The following is a 14,160-nucleotide window of genomic DNA, read 5'->3' on the forward strand; positions in this document are numbered from 1 at the left end:
AAAAAGACCTCATCCCTCCTGCATAACTGAAAAACATTCATGCAAAAGGCAATGTTAGGCTGAATGTTTTTATGAGTGTCTGAAATACAGAATTGCAAAGTTAAAACTGTCTTTGTAATAGGACAAATGTACATGCAAAATGTTTCTTTAGGACTGAGGTTACACAACTCTAAAGCTTTTATTTTTTTGATCATAGAAATGGATCTTTCCCAGATATTAGATTTGGTCTTGAGGGTCAAGTTTTGCCCTTGACTGTCTGCATACCACTCCATTAATGTCTGTGGGTGTATCACATGTTTGTCCCCAGGGAGAATGTAGCCAGGACTGATTGATTTTTTGTTTCTTAAGATTATTTAGAATTTATCTAAAACTTTTTTTTCCCATTATAAATGGATTCTCACTACTAATTAAATTGTAGTATTATGTTTCATCTCTTATTTTGCATATAGTTAAGAATATAGATATAGAGGGTGTGATTGTGGTAAATAAAGAATTAGAAACTTATCTTTCAGTAAATTTCTTCTGGAAATTTCTCCCTTAAATACTAGGCTGCATAATTACTAGATTTCCCCTCCCCCCACCCCACCTTGAACCTTGTGCTACAAATCCAGGAAGGGTAAATGAGAGGAAATGACCAAACTACATAGTTAACTTTCTGAAAATTCTCTCTCTGACTCAATCATTGCTTCAGCTAGCCAGAGGGGAGTCTAGCTTTCATAGATCAGCCTCACCTTCACACCCAAAATGCCTTGATCCTGTGAACACCCTTGATTTTATTATCTTGAATAATGACACTGCTTTTAAGTGAAGCAAGATTCATGAGGTTCATGAGACAGGTGCAACTGAAATAGAAAACCACTCAAGTGCTTGTAGGTCCTTCAAGTTCGTAAGGCTTGACAATCCTTCCTAACTCTATGAGTTTAATAAAAATTACTATTTTTCCCTACAAACTGGCCTGTATCCTCAGACTGTCACAGCTAAAAATTATGTTACTGTTTCTGCATGTTAGATTCAATAAATCTAACACATTTGGAGCCATCAATCTCCTGCCTTGCCGAAGGTCCTTCACCAGCCAGGCATACTCTAGGAACAAAGCCTCGTTTTACGGGAGCTAATTCAGACCTTAATTCAATTTCCTTGTTGCTCTGTGCAGGTCCCTAGAGCTGTAGGGTCTTTGGCTTGGTGTCAAGCTAATATCCTTACATACTTTATTGCATCCAGGCAGGTTGCTGACTGTGAAGCTAGGACACACTGTAACCTATATGTCTTCTGCTGGGTTGCTCTGGTGCTCTTCTGCCAGGGAAGTCATTTAAGCAAAGTGGCTGATGCTCCTTGTGAGGACCAGCTCAGCAGCCTGGCTGGGATGGCAATGCAGCTTCTGGAAGGGAGGGCTATGGTTTAAATTGCACTAGAGAAAAGTGGGGCTGGTTATGCAGACCTGGAGTACCTGGCTCCAGCAGCCTGGCAGGTTGGGCTCTGTAGCACAGCTTAGCCTGCCCAGCCCTTCTTAGAGGAGGGCCTTTGCTCTCCTCCTCACTTGTGCAGCAGCACGGGACGGCAGGCAAGCACAGCTGGGGTGAGAGTGGGGCAGAGACACTGCCTCTTGTCCAGGAAAGCGTTTGTGAAGGACTGCATCCTTAGACAACAATTCCCACAGCAGGCTTGGACATGTTCTTACTTATCCAGACATCAGATCACTTGAGAGTGCATGGGTTTAGTGAGGAGAAGAGAGAGAGCGAGCTCTGCTTCCATATTCCACCCACACCAAACCTCCCACAAATACTCTCCAGTGATGTTCGTCCATTTAAGCCCCTTTCCTAACCTCACTCCCACTGCAATTCTGCACTGATTCCTACCCAGACCCCACTCTTTAACCCAGTGCCTCTTCAGTCCTCACCCATGGTAACACCTTTTGTGTCAAAGATGGGCTTGGAGGAAAAAGAGAAGTACCTATGTGCTATAAGTTTCATTGGCCTGGACACATCTCATCCCTTGACCATTGGATTTCGCTTTAATCAGATAAAGATGTTACATGTTGAAGTGAAGCCGACTTACCTTCCTACACAACTGTGTATGATACTAATTGTATGCAAGAAATAGGGATTTTTTTTTTCTTGTAGTGTCAGAGGAAACTTCTTTGCAATTGTTTCTAATCTATTTACTTGTCGAGTAATTTGCCTTTCAGAGCTGAAACTCAGAATGTCAGAAGAGCAAAACTGTACCCCTAGAGCACCCCAAAGAAATGGTCATTCCGAAAGCACTGGAACCTCTAAAGAGGCTGGGACACAGGAGGCCACAAGCATGGAACCAGCTCCCTCAGTAGAAGAAACCGTGGATAGCGTATTGAGACGATTAAAGGAGAAAAGACAACACTTCAACCTTCCGGAGACTATTAAGGTATTTAACAAGTATGGTTGTTTCTTTCAGAACATTATCATCTGAGGCAGATATTAATTAGTGTGTAGCTGTCTCAGGGTATGCTGGTGGGTGTGCATCCTGTGTCTTCTGGCACTGCAGTGCATTTTCTCTCTAACAAGATGGGAGCTCTAGTGCAGTTTTCTGAAGTGACTTTTCTGTGGAGAGTTGCACAGAAGAAGAGGTGCAGAAGGTTTTTTCAAATAGTGCTAAGTGCTTTTAGCTCAGACATGCATGTATAAAACTGTTTGCCAGGCACTGCTGAAACCTGCCTACTTGAGGTTGTGTGCGCAGGAAGCGCATATTCCAGTGTATCGAAGATGGTAACAGCAAAAGCAATCCTATCTTGAGTCCACAGAAACTGTGTGACTAAAAACGTTCCTGAAGTTATTCTGGCAATAAAGGTCCCCTCTCACCTGAGAAATGCTGAAAGCCTCTGCCCAGTCGATAGCACTGCGCTAAGATCGCATGGATAACACAACCATCCAGACTGCTTTGCTCTTCTGATCTTGTACATTTACTTGTGCTGACTGCCTCTGCTCTTCCACGTTCTCAATTACTCTTCTAAATTTAGGAGCAATATTCCATGAAACACGCTTGCTTGGCACTGCAATTTATTTTTGTTTTTAAACTAGTACGTATTTTAAAATTCTGCTGTACCTCCACACTACTGGCACGTTATAGGGTCTGTCTGAAGCTGTTGTTCAGTTCAATACATATTGTCCATAAAAATACTTCTTTTGGGGGCTATTTTTGCTGTCAGTGGTGTTGCTATCCCTGCTGCTATACAGCCAAGCAAGACAATAAATTCTGCCCTCAAAGGTACCTAAAATCTAAATGTTGACAGTAATATTTAGACTCTGGCTGATGAACGAAAAAGGGGAGGGGGTGAGGGGGACAAGGAGGAGTGAGAACCATGCGAAAGCTAAGAAATTATTCTGGGTGGATTTCACTAGCAGAAAGTACCCAACAGAGATAATTTTTAATGTTTTGTTTTGTTTCTATTCTCGGCTCTTAAACAACTAGTTACGGTATAAAAACTAGGACTGTGCATAATGATGCTGTGCTTCTGAGATCTTGAGCTCTGCATACATGACTGATTTTGCAATTGTTTCTTTTTATAAACTTTTTTTTTAAAAACCTGAAATGGAAAAAGTGTTTCATAACCAGAACTCCTTTGTAAGAAAACAAAAGATGACAACAAAACCATGCTGTTCTGTATATAGTCCTAAAATCCCAACAGTGCAGACTGCATGATAATATTTTCAGTTGTTACATTTTTTTTTATTATGCAAGGAGTGAGATCAGATGACACCAAACCAGATGTCAGTGAGGAATTCTTGTCCAGAAAAACTCTCTTATAAGAGTAACTTGTGTGTGGGTCTCTGTCCCACTCATTTTTCGATTAATTGGACGACTTCTTATTTTCCAAGAGACAACCTCCTAAATCTGTGCAATGGCAGTGCTGGTTTGAAATATTCTCCTAGAGAATTCTGTAATGTAAATTGCACAAGGCAATATTTTTGAATTTTTTTTAAAAGATCTTATTTGTTTTCTTCTTGTATTCTTGTAGAGACAACTTGTGTTGAAAGAACTGTCTGTTTGTTAGCAAAGGTGTTTGATAATAGTTATACGAAACTGCTATGGAACAGAGGCTTGAAAAGAAGTGATATGAAGTCAAATTGATCCATTTCAAAATGATACATTTTAGTAGATCCTTAAGTATAACATTAAAAATGATTGTTTTTTGATTATGAGTTATCCTGAACTTTTGGGGGAGAATGAGCACTGATGATGTGAAATGAATCAAAGATGTCTGCTGGTTACAGCAAAGATCAAAGGCCTCATTTCAGCTACATGCAACTTTGGTGTTACTGTAGATATTTTTTATGTGCAACATTTTATTTTACATATAACATTTAGATTCTGTAGCAGAATCTGAGCTAGATTAATAGTAAACTAATAGTGGCTAAATGTTTCTTTTTTCAAAATATAGTTCTTTTGGGTAAGGATAGTGTTTCCATAAAAGCCTGCTGAGTTCTCCCCTGAAGTTCAACTGTGGAAAGCCTCTAAGGCCCTGCTGAAATACAAATGAGAGAATGAGGGTCCTTAGGAGAGGTGCAGAGTAAAATCCTGAACCACCCAGTATGTCTAAAGCCATAAGATCTGAATATGAAATGGCAGAATGTGGTTTTCAGAACAAAACACCCCTCCCACAAAAAAGCCTGTGAGTAAAGTTACTGAATGAGAAGTCTTAGAGAAAATTGGGATTGGCCTGTGAATGATTCAGTAACTCAAAAAGGGATGGCCACCTATTACTATTTGTGGCACTAGCTGCTTGTGCTGGGAGCTGGTGATTTATTTAACAGTTCACCTCATTTTTAGGTACAGGGTTTCAGGAAAAAAAGATTAAGACCATGAATGTAAGAGTTCAGGAGCCAAAAGGCAAATAGACATAATTTGAATCATATTACTCAAAAAACCACCAAATACCAAGACCCCAAACCCAGATCCCAACTCCTGACTTCTAAACCAATGCGAACGTTTAATGGCCGGGGATGTAATTGCTGCCTCGGTCATAGCGAGGAGGGGCACAGCCCTGCGGTGCCCAGCTGTGGTTCACCAGCAAATGCGGCCTTTCATGGTGGGGCTACAGTCAGACGTGGCCTGACCCTTGGCTGAAGTAAACTGGCATCGTTCTATGGATGTGCAATGTCACTTGTTGCCTGCCTTTAAAATTTTTCTTACAATTTTTGTGTTAAATGCTGCTGTGTAATGAGCCACCACACATCCCCAGGTGGCAGGCTTAGCAGGCCCTGGGAACCCGGGGCCTGCATGGAAACAAAGGGCTGCGTCTGAGAGCGAAAGGCCCCAGCCAGGCCCAATCTGGCTGTCGTATCGTCTGTCCTCAGAGCCTGTATCTTCTGTCTGGAAAAACAGCAGTGAGCTTAAAAGGCGTAAGCATTCAGGGAACTTACTAGTGAGGAAGACAACTGCACACAATATTTTATGTGCCTTTGTCCCAAGTTATGAAAACCAAACTACTACCTTAGCTTTACATGTAGTCTCCTTTTTCTTTCTTTATATGCAACAAACAACTTTTGCCTTATGTTTAGTTTGAAGATTTGCAGTCTGCCCCCTATGGCTTTTTTCAGACTGGTTACATTTATGTATCTGTCCTCTCATTATTGACCCGCTTCAGTTCATCTTTTCCTTGTGTTTTTATTCAATTAGCATTGAATTTCATGCTGCTGTATGCAGCCTACAGTCCTAAGACGTCTCAGACAATTCTGTAGTTTGTGATTCCACCTGCCTTCTCTGATTTTGAAATTATCAGCCATTTCGAACTTAGCTGAATACAAACCTGTCTTGAGATTGCTAATAAAATGAGCTAATGAAATAGGCCCAAATGCTAAACCCCCTTGAGATTGTTTCTCATGTGTAAAATCAATATTAATGATCACTCCCTGTTTCCTCCTAACCATTCAGCTGCTGCAGGCTTAATAGTTTTTGAAAGAATTAACCTTGTATTAATTGCAGAACTAGCAATAAGTAAACCAATTAGCTACTTTATAATACTCCCACATTCTAGTTAGCAGCTCTTCTCTTAACATGAATGACAGATAATTTTGGAGTGATTAATTCATGCAGACCTTTAAGGCAAAATATGATTAGTGGTTCTGCACCGTTTTTGCATTTGGGCAGCAAACAAAAAAGGTTTTGCTCCTGCTGAAGTTAGTAGCAAGGCACCCCTTTGATATTAGAAGAGCATTACTTCTTCAGGGCTTCATATATTTTCAAAAAGTAGAGGCTAATTATTAAAAATAGTTCTCCAAAAACCTAGTCATCGACTTTCTGCAGAAAGGCCCCCTCCCCCCGGCAACTCCATCATTCTTCACATTACTTCATTGTGGTGGATGAGCTCTTCTCCAAACCTCCGAACTCTTGGCCCTAATTCATACAGATCTGTCGACATCTGGCAGAGACTGTGGAAAATTACATTAGCTTCACGTGCTTGCTGTTCCGACCCAGATGAAAATACGCAAGTGTCAGGAGCAGATCTTCTTGGAAAGAGGGGGAAAGGGAGAGCAGGACAGAAATACCAGTTAAATAGTGTATTCCCTGCAGCAGACACCTATACATATATTGGTATATCACCAACACTGACAAATCGCATCATTGAAAAATCAACATTCATCTTTCTGGTACCAGTGATTCATACTGTGATTTTTGAACAGAAATAAGCTGCTAGTGTTAGGTGTTCAGCCCAGCGGAGCAAGAACCGTGACTGAGGAAGAACGCCCACCTCCATTCCCATTGTCAGTAAAGGGCTGCTCTTTCTGCAGGTTCCCCGTAGCGGTTCTACAGATGCATACTGTCCAGCCGTAATTTCCTGCTGGCTGATCAGATTATTCTTCCGTTTCATTTTACAGATAGCACCTTTTTCTAATATGCAGAGCATTTATGGGGTGTTAACCATGGTATCACAATGTTTGGATATTTAGGGATTTCATTGTGAATCTATCATTCCACTCTGTAAATGTGTTGTGTTTGCACAGCTGAAGCTTTCTGTTCTTCATCCCCTACCAGCCAAGGCAAGTCTATTTTTCTTAATGAATAATTAAAAAGTTGAGAAATGTCCTCTCACATTTTTGCAAGTTTTTTTCAGTTACAATGACTGTCCATAAATGTTACCTAAACATTGGAAAATGTTCTAGGAAAGTACTGCACTGATATCTGTGGGACCTCAATGCCAACACCTTCTACGCAGCTGCTGCAGTCATTTTTTGTGAGCCCGCCTTTCCAAAACCCAACCCATGAGATATACCCCATGTCCATGCCATTTGGCTGTGATATTCAAGCAAAAACCTCTGCCTGTTTAGACTTTCTGTCAACTGGTATTCCCAGAAAAATTTTTCAGATGCAGGCTCTGATTGAGCAACACATGAAGATTCTTGCCTTATTGACCAAGACCGAAGTTTGTACCCTTGGAAACTTTCCAGATAAGGATATAGTGTTCTGTCTAATACTGCTTCCTGACTTTAAGCTTGTTAAATTGCTTTCGTAGAATAGTGATTTTGAAAGAAATCAAGGCAATCAAGTATTAGATCTTTAAATAATGACGTTAAGAAAAATAACATTCCAGCCTTTCAGTACATTTTCACTCACCCATCTTTCTCTAGAAGAGCGAGCACAAGTTCAGGCCACAAAGACTCTGCTTTGGCCAGACAAAGTAAATACGGTGTATCTTCCACTGGTAAAGGCCTAACCTAACACCTACTCTCATCAGTAGAAGTATCTCCTTGCTCTCATCGGCTTTGCATTAGGCCTTGAGAAGGTGACATGTACTTTGATTCATTTAAAACTTCAGTCATGTGAATTTGAACTCTGTTCTTGCCAAGTCCCCGTTGACCTCAGTGTGGACAGAAGCAGAATTCATTATTAATGTTTATCTGGGGAGAATAGATTATTAAACAGATACCTACCTGTACCCTTGTCATGAAATCCTGACTCATAATCTTGTAAATAACTTTTTTAAATAGGATATGACAAAAAAGCAAATGGCTTTGGAAAAAATCAATCTTCAGAAATGCCTACTATATTTTGAGAGTATTCATGGACAACCTGTAAGTATACCATGGAAAGATAGGTAAATTAAAAATTATCTAACTTCTCTAACAAATATTTTTGGACTCATATATTAAATATCTTTAGATGACTTTTACATGATTAACATAATTTTAGTTATTTCAAACTAATCTTCAGGTATAAATGTTATTGCCTGATACTGATGAATTTGGTTTATATTTTAAAAAATAAAATAAAAAGGCAAGTTTCCATTGGCCCTGCATCTCTTTTCATGATTGGAAGTTGCAGGTTTTGATGATAAAGGTGGAGGATTATATACGCACAGCAGACTTGGCTCATGCATACTGTAGCTGTGCTATGATGTATGAAAGGTTAGAATGCTTAGCAGCTGAGAAAGGTTTATAGGGCACCATCTGAGACATGAGATACAAAAATGACATGACCTGTCATCTGTGTTTTTTCCTTTATTTCACAGCAGCACTTAAAACTATTAATTAAAATCCTTTCAAGGGACATCATTGCTGAATGTAGGTACAAAACAAAAAATTGCCACCATTGGTGAGATGATGATTTGAAAATTTGTCTGAACACAACTGAGGAATTCCTGTTTGATGTCTATGTCTGTTTTCTTATCACTGTCTCTGTTTCTGGCTAGTGATTGTTGTGGTAGAGGAAAAGAGGTGTGGTACCAACACGTGTCCAAAAAATATGCCAGCTCTTAAAATTATTGTGATCTGAATCTGATCTCTCTGCATCTTGGATAAAATCATTTCTGTCCATCTTCTTTGGGCTTGGAATGGGAACTGAGGGGTGGAGAGAATATATAGGAAGGGTATGAATAAATTGTATTTCCTAAGAAGGAGAACAAAAACGAAATTGAGTTACTAGTCCTATAAAGAGGTAAAAGAGACTTGAAGATTCAAAGATAGAAAAGAGAATAATAGGGCACGCTTTGTAGCATGGGGTTCAGAGAGGGTGTTTCTTCTCAAGGTTGAAACAGCTCTATAACTGGCTAAGAAAGAGGATGCTAATGGCATAAGGAAAGAGGTGATCAGTGATACTAAGCAGCCGTGAGGGAATCCTAGGTCTGCCAAACAGCTCTGACTTCAGGTCAAAGAAAGCTCAGGGACAGTCAAGAATCTAAAGCAGGGAAATGGAAGTTAGGCAAAATTATTGAATCTTTTTTTGTTGTTGAAAATAAACAAGCAATCTGGAGACGCTCCACACAGTTACAGTTGCATACGTAAATAATCATGTATCTTAGAGAAGCAAATTTTAATCTTTGTATCTAAATCAATGTATTTTCCCGAGGGAAAGGGGTGAAGAGTCTGCATGCATCCTGGGCACCAAGAACAGCTGGAGAGTGGCTCAGTGGCGAGCACAGGCCCTGTGCCCAGTTCAGAGCTGGAGGGGCCCAGGAAAGAGAACTCTGCTGGGGAAGCTCACGCAGTTTGTAAAAGCCAGCAGGTGATGACTTGGGGAAGGCAAATCGATGACTGCCCAGGCAGAGGCACGCCGGTGACATTAGCCAACAAAACAGGTGCCCCTCTGCTAGCAAAAAGTGTCCCAATGCAGAAAATGCATTTTCACAGTACTTGAGCGTTGATTGCTGAAGCCTCAAGATTCCCTATTTTAGATGTTTGAACTAGCAACTCATGACGTGCTTTGTCATTTAACACATATCACACCATACCATTATCAAAAAGTTAATTTGAATGGAGTGTACTGGGATTCCAAGAAAATGATCAGAAATTTAGCCTATTATGCAAAAACTTTGGTGGTTTGTTGTGGTTTTTTGGTTTTGTGTTTTTTTTTTTTTTCTTTTTAAGCAAATAGCAAAATTCAGTCCTAGACAATGTTGCAGTTATTGACGAAACTGCCTTTGGGAGTACAAAGAGAGAACCCATTAGAAAAAAATTATCAAGTTGCTTCATACTCAGAGTATTCTGAATACAGCAGCCTTGAAACACAGTGGAGAGCGCTAGTGACGATGTTTGCCCTGCTGATGTATAGTCTGGAGGAGCACCATCTTCATCCAGACTTACCTGAGCAGAGTCAGAGAGAGAGGGCTCTGACTGGGTTTAAAACAGAAAATGATCTCTTCTAGCGTTTGTGGCATTCCTGGAGCTCTTATGTGTTGCCATCAAATGGAACATGAAGACTGGGGAAGCAAGGTGGGCTAGCTGGGATAGGCAAGCCCTGACATTCTGCAGGGAAGCGTGCCTCTAGAAATAGTCCCTAACTACTCAATCAGCCAGACATATGCGGTGTCATCAACCTGTGTTTGACTACCGTCACTCTTACTCCTGATGACCAGGTATTTGTCTGTTTCTGAGCAACTCTGGACTACTGTCCATACTGTTAGCCAGCCTGTGTCTCTTCAAACCTGCCATGTGTTACTCATCTGAGCGTGTGTAGCTGGGCTTCAATGCAGTAGCGCAGTTGCAGGGCCAAAAGACAGCGAAATTGCACCCAGTGGGTGCTGATAGGCAGGTAAGCTGAGGAGCAGAGGCTGATAGGGGCTAGTTTGCAAATGACTCTCTTTTGACATTTAATCACTGAGGAACATGTTGTTTTTTCTGGTTTTGTTTTGTGTTTTTTTTTTCCTTGTGGGATTTGCTCTTTTTTTCCTTAACACAGTAAGTTGATCTACCGCACAACTAGTTTCCATAAGTTTTATTTTTGTATTTACAAATATTTGTGGCTGTATCGGGCTCTTAATACCTGATCTAAAATAACATTCTCCTCCAAATCAATGCTCCTAGCACTCATAAAAGAGCAAGAGCAAACTAAATGAACTAAATCCCGATTGTGGAAGGCAGTTCCAGGGAGGGATGCACAGAGCAATTGTGCATGGAGCCAGCTCACTCACTGAGGCTGTAAAGCTGTATTCTCAGTGCTCCCCATCCCACTGGGCCACTAAGTATATTGGCCCAGACTGTCACGTTACTGTAGCTAGCCTGTTGCCATTATTACAGTTAATTAAGTGAGATATCAATGCACAGAAGCAGCATCTCTTAACTCTTACAACTCTACTAGCATCTTCAGAAAGGGACAGAGAATAGTTTACCCTCTGCCTGGGCAGTGTGTCTCAAGGAAGTGAGGAATCCGCATTGGATATTTTCCATTAGAAAATAGATTGCCATTTTCCTTTTTAGAAATTGTATGGATTAAATTACAGTTCCCATGGAATATCTATGGAAGCAAAATACATCAGGTCATACTCTTTTAATATCTTTTTCAACTTTACAGGAGCAAATGAGAAATTTATTTATTTTTTTATTTTTAATTTTGGAGGAGTACATTTTGTTCTGATTTCCCTTTAGGTAACTAAGCAAGAAAAGAGTCTCATGAAACCGCTTTATGACAGATACAGAATTATCAAGAAACTTCTCGCAACTCCATCTTTGATCACGACAATTGTAAGTTGGAAAGAATTCATATCCATTGTCAAGAAAACATACTAAATGCTTGTTTGCTTTGAACCTTTATGTCAGTTTGGCAGCAATAGGACTACTAGGATATTTGAAGAATCTGCTCATTGGTTAATACAGGGCGTTGATATTTCAAATAGAGCAAGTGCTCTGTAAAATTCAACTGCTGAGCATGCCAGAGGTTGTAACGTATGACAGCAGTTTCTGAGGCAATCATGTGAAATGACTGGGTAAGAGATCAAAGGCTGGCATTAGTTTTCTATTATGGCTAAGATAAGCCACACAGAATGAAACCTGTCTCTTTCCATGAAGCACTATACTGCCACTATATCTGTATTCTATATTTTGTTGACAATGCTTTTATCAATCATGTAGCACATAAATGCCATTTGTAGTACTTTAATTAATAATATATCAATGTAATGTAACAGTACTGGTCTCACTGTGAGCAGAGGTAGTGGAATCTGGCTATTTGGAAGTTAATTAGCATGTCTATCAAAAATACTAATCTAATAGTAATTGGGGCTGGGTTGATTTTAAAAATTATGAATTATTGTCTTGTTAGATGACAGTGGAACTTTAGGTTTCTTTGAAAAAAATCCCAGTGTAAATCTTTGTATACATGTACACGGCTATTTTATTTAAAAATTTAATTGAAGTTCCCTTGTGTTACTTCTTAGGAGCTTTGCTCCGTGGAGCTTTTATGTTTAGCGTTAGTTTCAAAAGCTCAACTTTTCTTCTGAGGATGAAGGAACGTGAGGAAGACAGCGACATCACTCTATTTTGGTAGCTAACATTTGTAGCTATAAAACTGTGGAATCTCTACCTTCAACTCTTGTTACAGTCAGAATTTCTGGACATAATACCAACAGTAGATGGTATACGAGAGGCATACAAGTTCCAGCAAGACTGCACTGCTTACATAAATACAGAATGTTCTTTAAATCTTTGCTACTTATAAAGACTTTTGAGTAAACAGAAATAAATTGCTGGCTGGAGATACTCAGAAGCAGGGCCACCTTCTGTCCTGTTTAGTCATGGTGGACATCACACAGTAACTCAGTGGGTCCCACAAGACCTGTCATGAACAATATCTTGGATAGACCTGGGTAAAGCTTTCAATATGTGTCATCTATTTCAATGAATACATCCATGAAGTTAGATCCCAATTCTTTATGTTGTCATCCTATTAATTGTTAGCATTGTAATGTAAACAACTGATTTAATAATGCTTTACATTTTACAAGCAGGAGGAGGAAGACTCAGATGAAGACCATTCTCAAAGCAGCCATGAGTTATCATCCAGTCCAATATCTTGCCTCCCTGTCGATGAGCACCTGTGTTACTCTCAGGAGGAGAGCGAGCCTGCATATGTTTCACCTCTGGATGAAAAGAAAGTTTTCAGGCAAACAGCGTTGTCTATGTCCAATTTACATGAGGCAACAATGTAAGTTCTGTCTTTTTGCTTCTGAATGTTTTAAAGTATTTCATGTAGACGTCGTAAATGAAACATCATCTATACTTATTGCATGGGAATATTCTATACCAAAGAAGTGATTCAATGTTTAGTTATGAGAGAAAAGATGCAGAGGACAGGTGTTGTTTGGGCAGCATACCTGTGGTTTGACCTATTTATTCAAACAGCCTTGTGCCAAGTCCATGAAGAGAAAGGTGAAGGAATGTAAGCAGACAGGAGAAATAACTACAGATACGACATAATAGCATCGTAAAGATATGCGGACCTACCTATAATTGCTGCGAAATTCTTAGATATCTAACTACTTATGTTCTTACAAAGCAGTCATAAAACAAAGCACAGTTCGGCCAAGCAGGATAGTCTGCTCTTCGTGTGTGTGTGTCTGTCTCTCTCTCTCTCTCTGTGTGCGCGTGCGCGCTGGGATTGACTGAGTGAGTGATGTAAAAATGCCAGAGACATGCAATACATGGTCACATGGGAGGCCACTGAATGAGTGTAAAATCAATTTCTTCCTTGCGTAAGAATAGTTATTAGTGTCTGGATGCCCAGAAAACTTATCACCACCCTCCTACCCTCCAGTATAAAACCAAAACAAAGCCCTCCTTCTGATTTGTACTTAAGAATTTCAGATTGCATGAGACAACAAATCTCAAGATGCGCATGGGCTGTTACCACTCAGCCCTGAAACTTGTGGAAGACTATGCCTTCCAGGAACAGATGTGGTCTCATAGCTCATGGGATGGTATCATCTTTTTCTTGTGTTTTGATTGGGAGCTCTCAGATGCATAAATGAAGTTGACTAGGCTCTACCAAAATTGCGAGTAAATAAAAATGTCTTGATTTTCTGTGTAACTCAACTACATATGCAATAGTTTGCTCACAAATGCTGTGAAGATATTTCTGTGCATTTTTGCTATTATAGAAAAAAAACCCCAAAACAGCTGTATATGTCGTAACGGAAATCTTTCTCTGCTTAAAAACCTTATTCTTCAAATACCAGCTAAAACATGGCTTTCAAAAAAATGTTGATTCTGGGTACCACTAGCATTTTCACTGCATCACAGTAATGTTTGGTAACACCGCTTTTAGGAATAGGGCTTGGATGTTGACTTTATTAATTCAATTACAGAGATGAAAAGCATTTCCTGTGAGATGCTGAGCCCTGTCAATTCCATTAATTCCACACAGAATTAAGACCAGTAACAAGACTCAAAAGCTTTTCCTTCCATGTTCTCCATGGAGTCT

At 39.9% G+C, this 14,160-nt stretch overlaps 1 protein-coding gene across 3 annotated transcripts in view; it reads left to right on the forward strand.

Moving 5' to 3' along the window:
* Positions 1-14,160, forward strand: part of FAM13C (family with sequence similarity 13 member C) — a 54,932-nt gene that overhangs the window by 38,230 nt on the left and 2,542 nt on the right. The window contains exons 11-14 of one of the 3 annotated variants that reach the window (XM_075154278.1): positions 2,186-2,397; positions 7,959-8,042; positions 11,331-11,426; positions 12,686-12,885. In XM_075154278.1, coding sequence (XP_075010379.1) covers positions 2,186-2,397; positions 7,959-8,042; positions 11,331-11,426; positions 12,686-12,885 — 592 coding nt within the window. The remainder of the gene's footprint in view (positions 1-2,185; positions 2,398-7,958; positions 8,043-11,330; positions 11,427-12,685; positions 12,886-14,160) is intronic. The other 2 variants (XM_075154279.1, XM_075154281.1) reach the window with 2 other exon arrangements.

Source organism: Calonectris borealis, chromosome 7, assembly GCF_964195595.1.
Source record: "Calonectris borealis chromosome 7, bCalBor7.hap1.2, whole genome shotgun sequence".
NCBI classification, from domain to species: domain Eukaryota; kingdom Metazoa; phylum Chordata; class Aves; order Procellariiformes; family Procellariidae; genus Calonectris; species Calonectris borealis.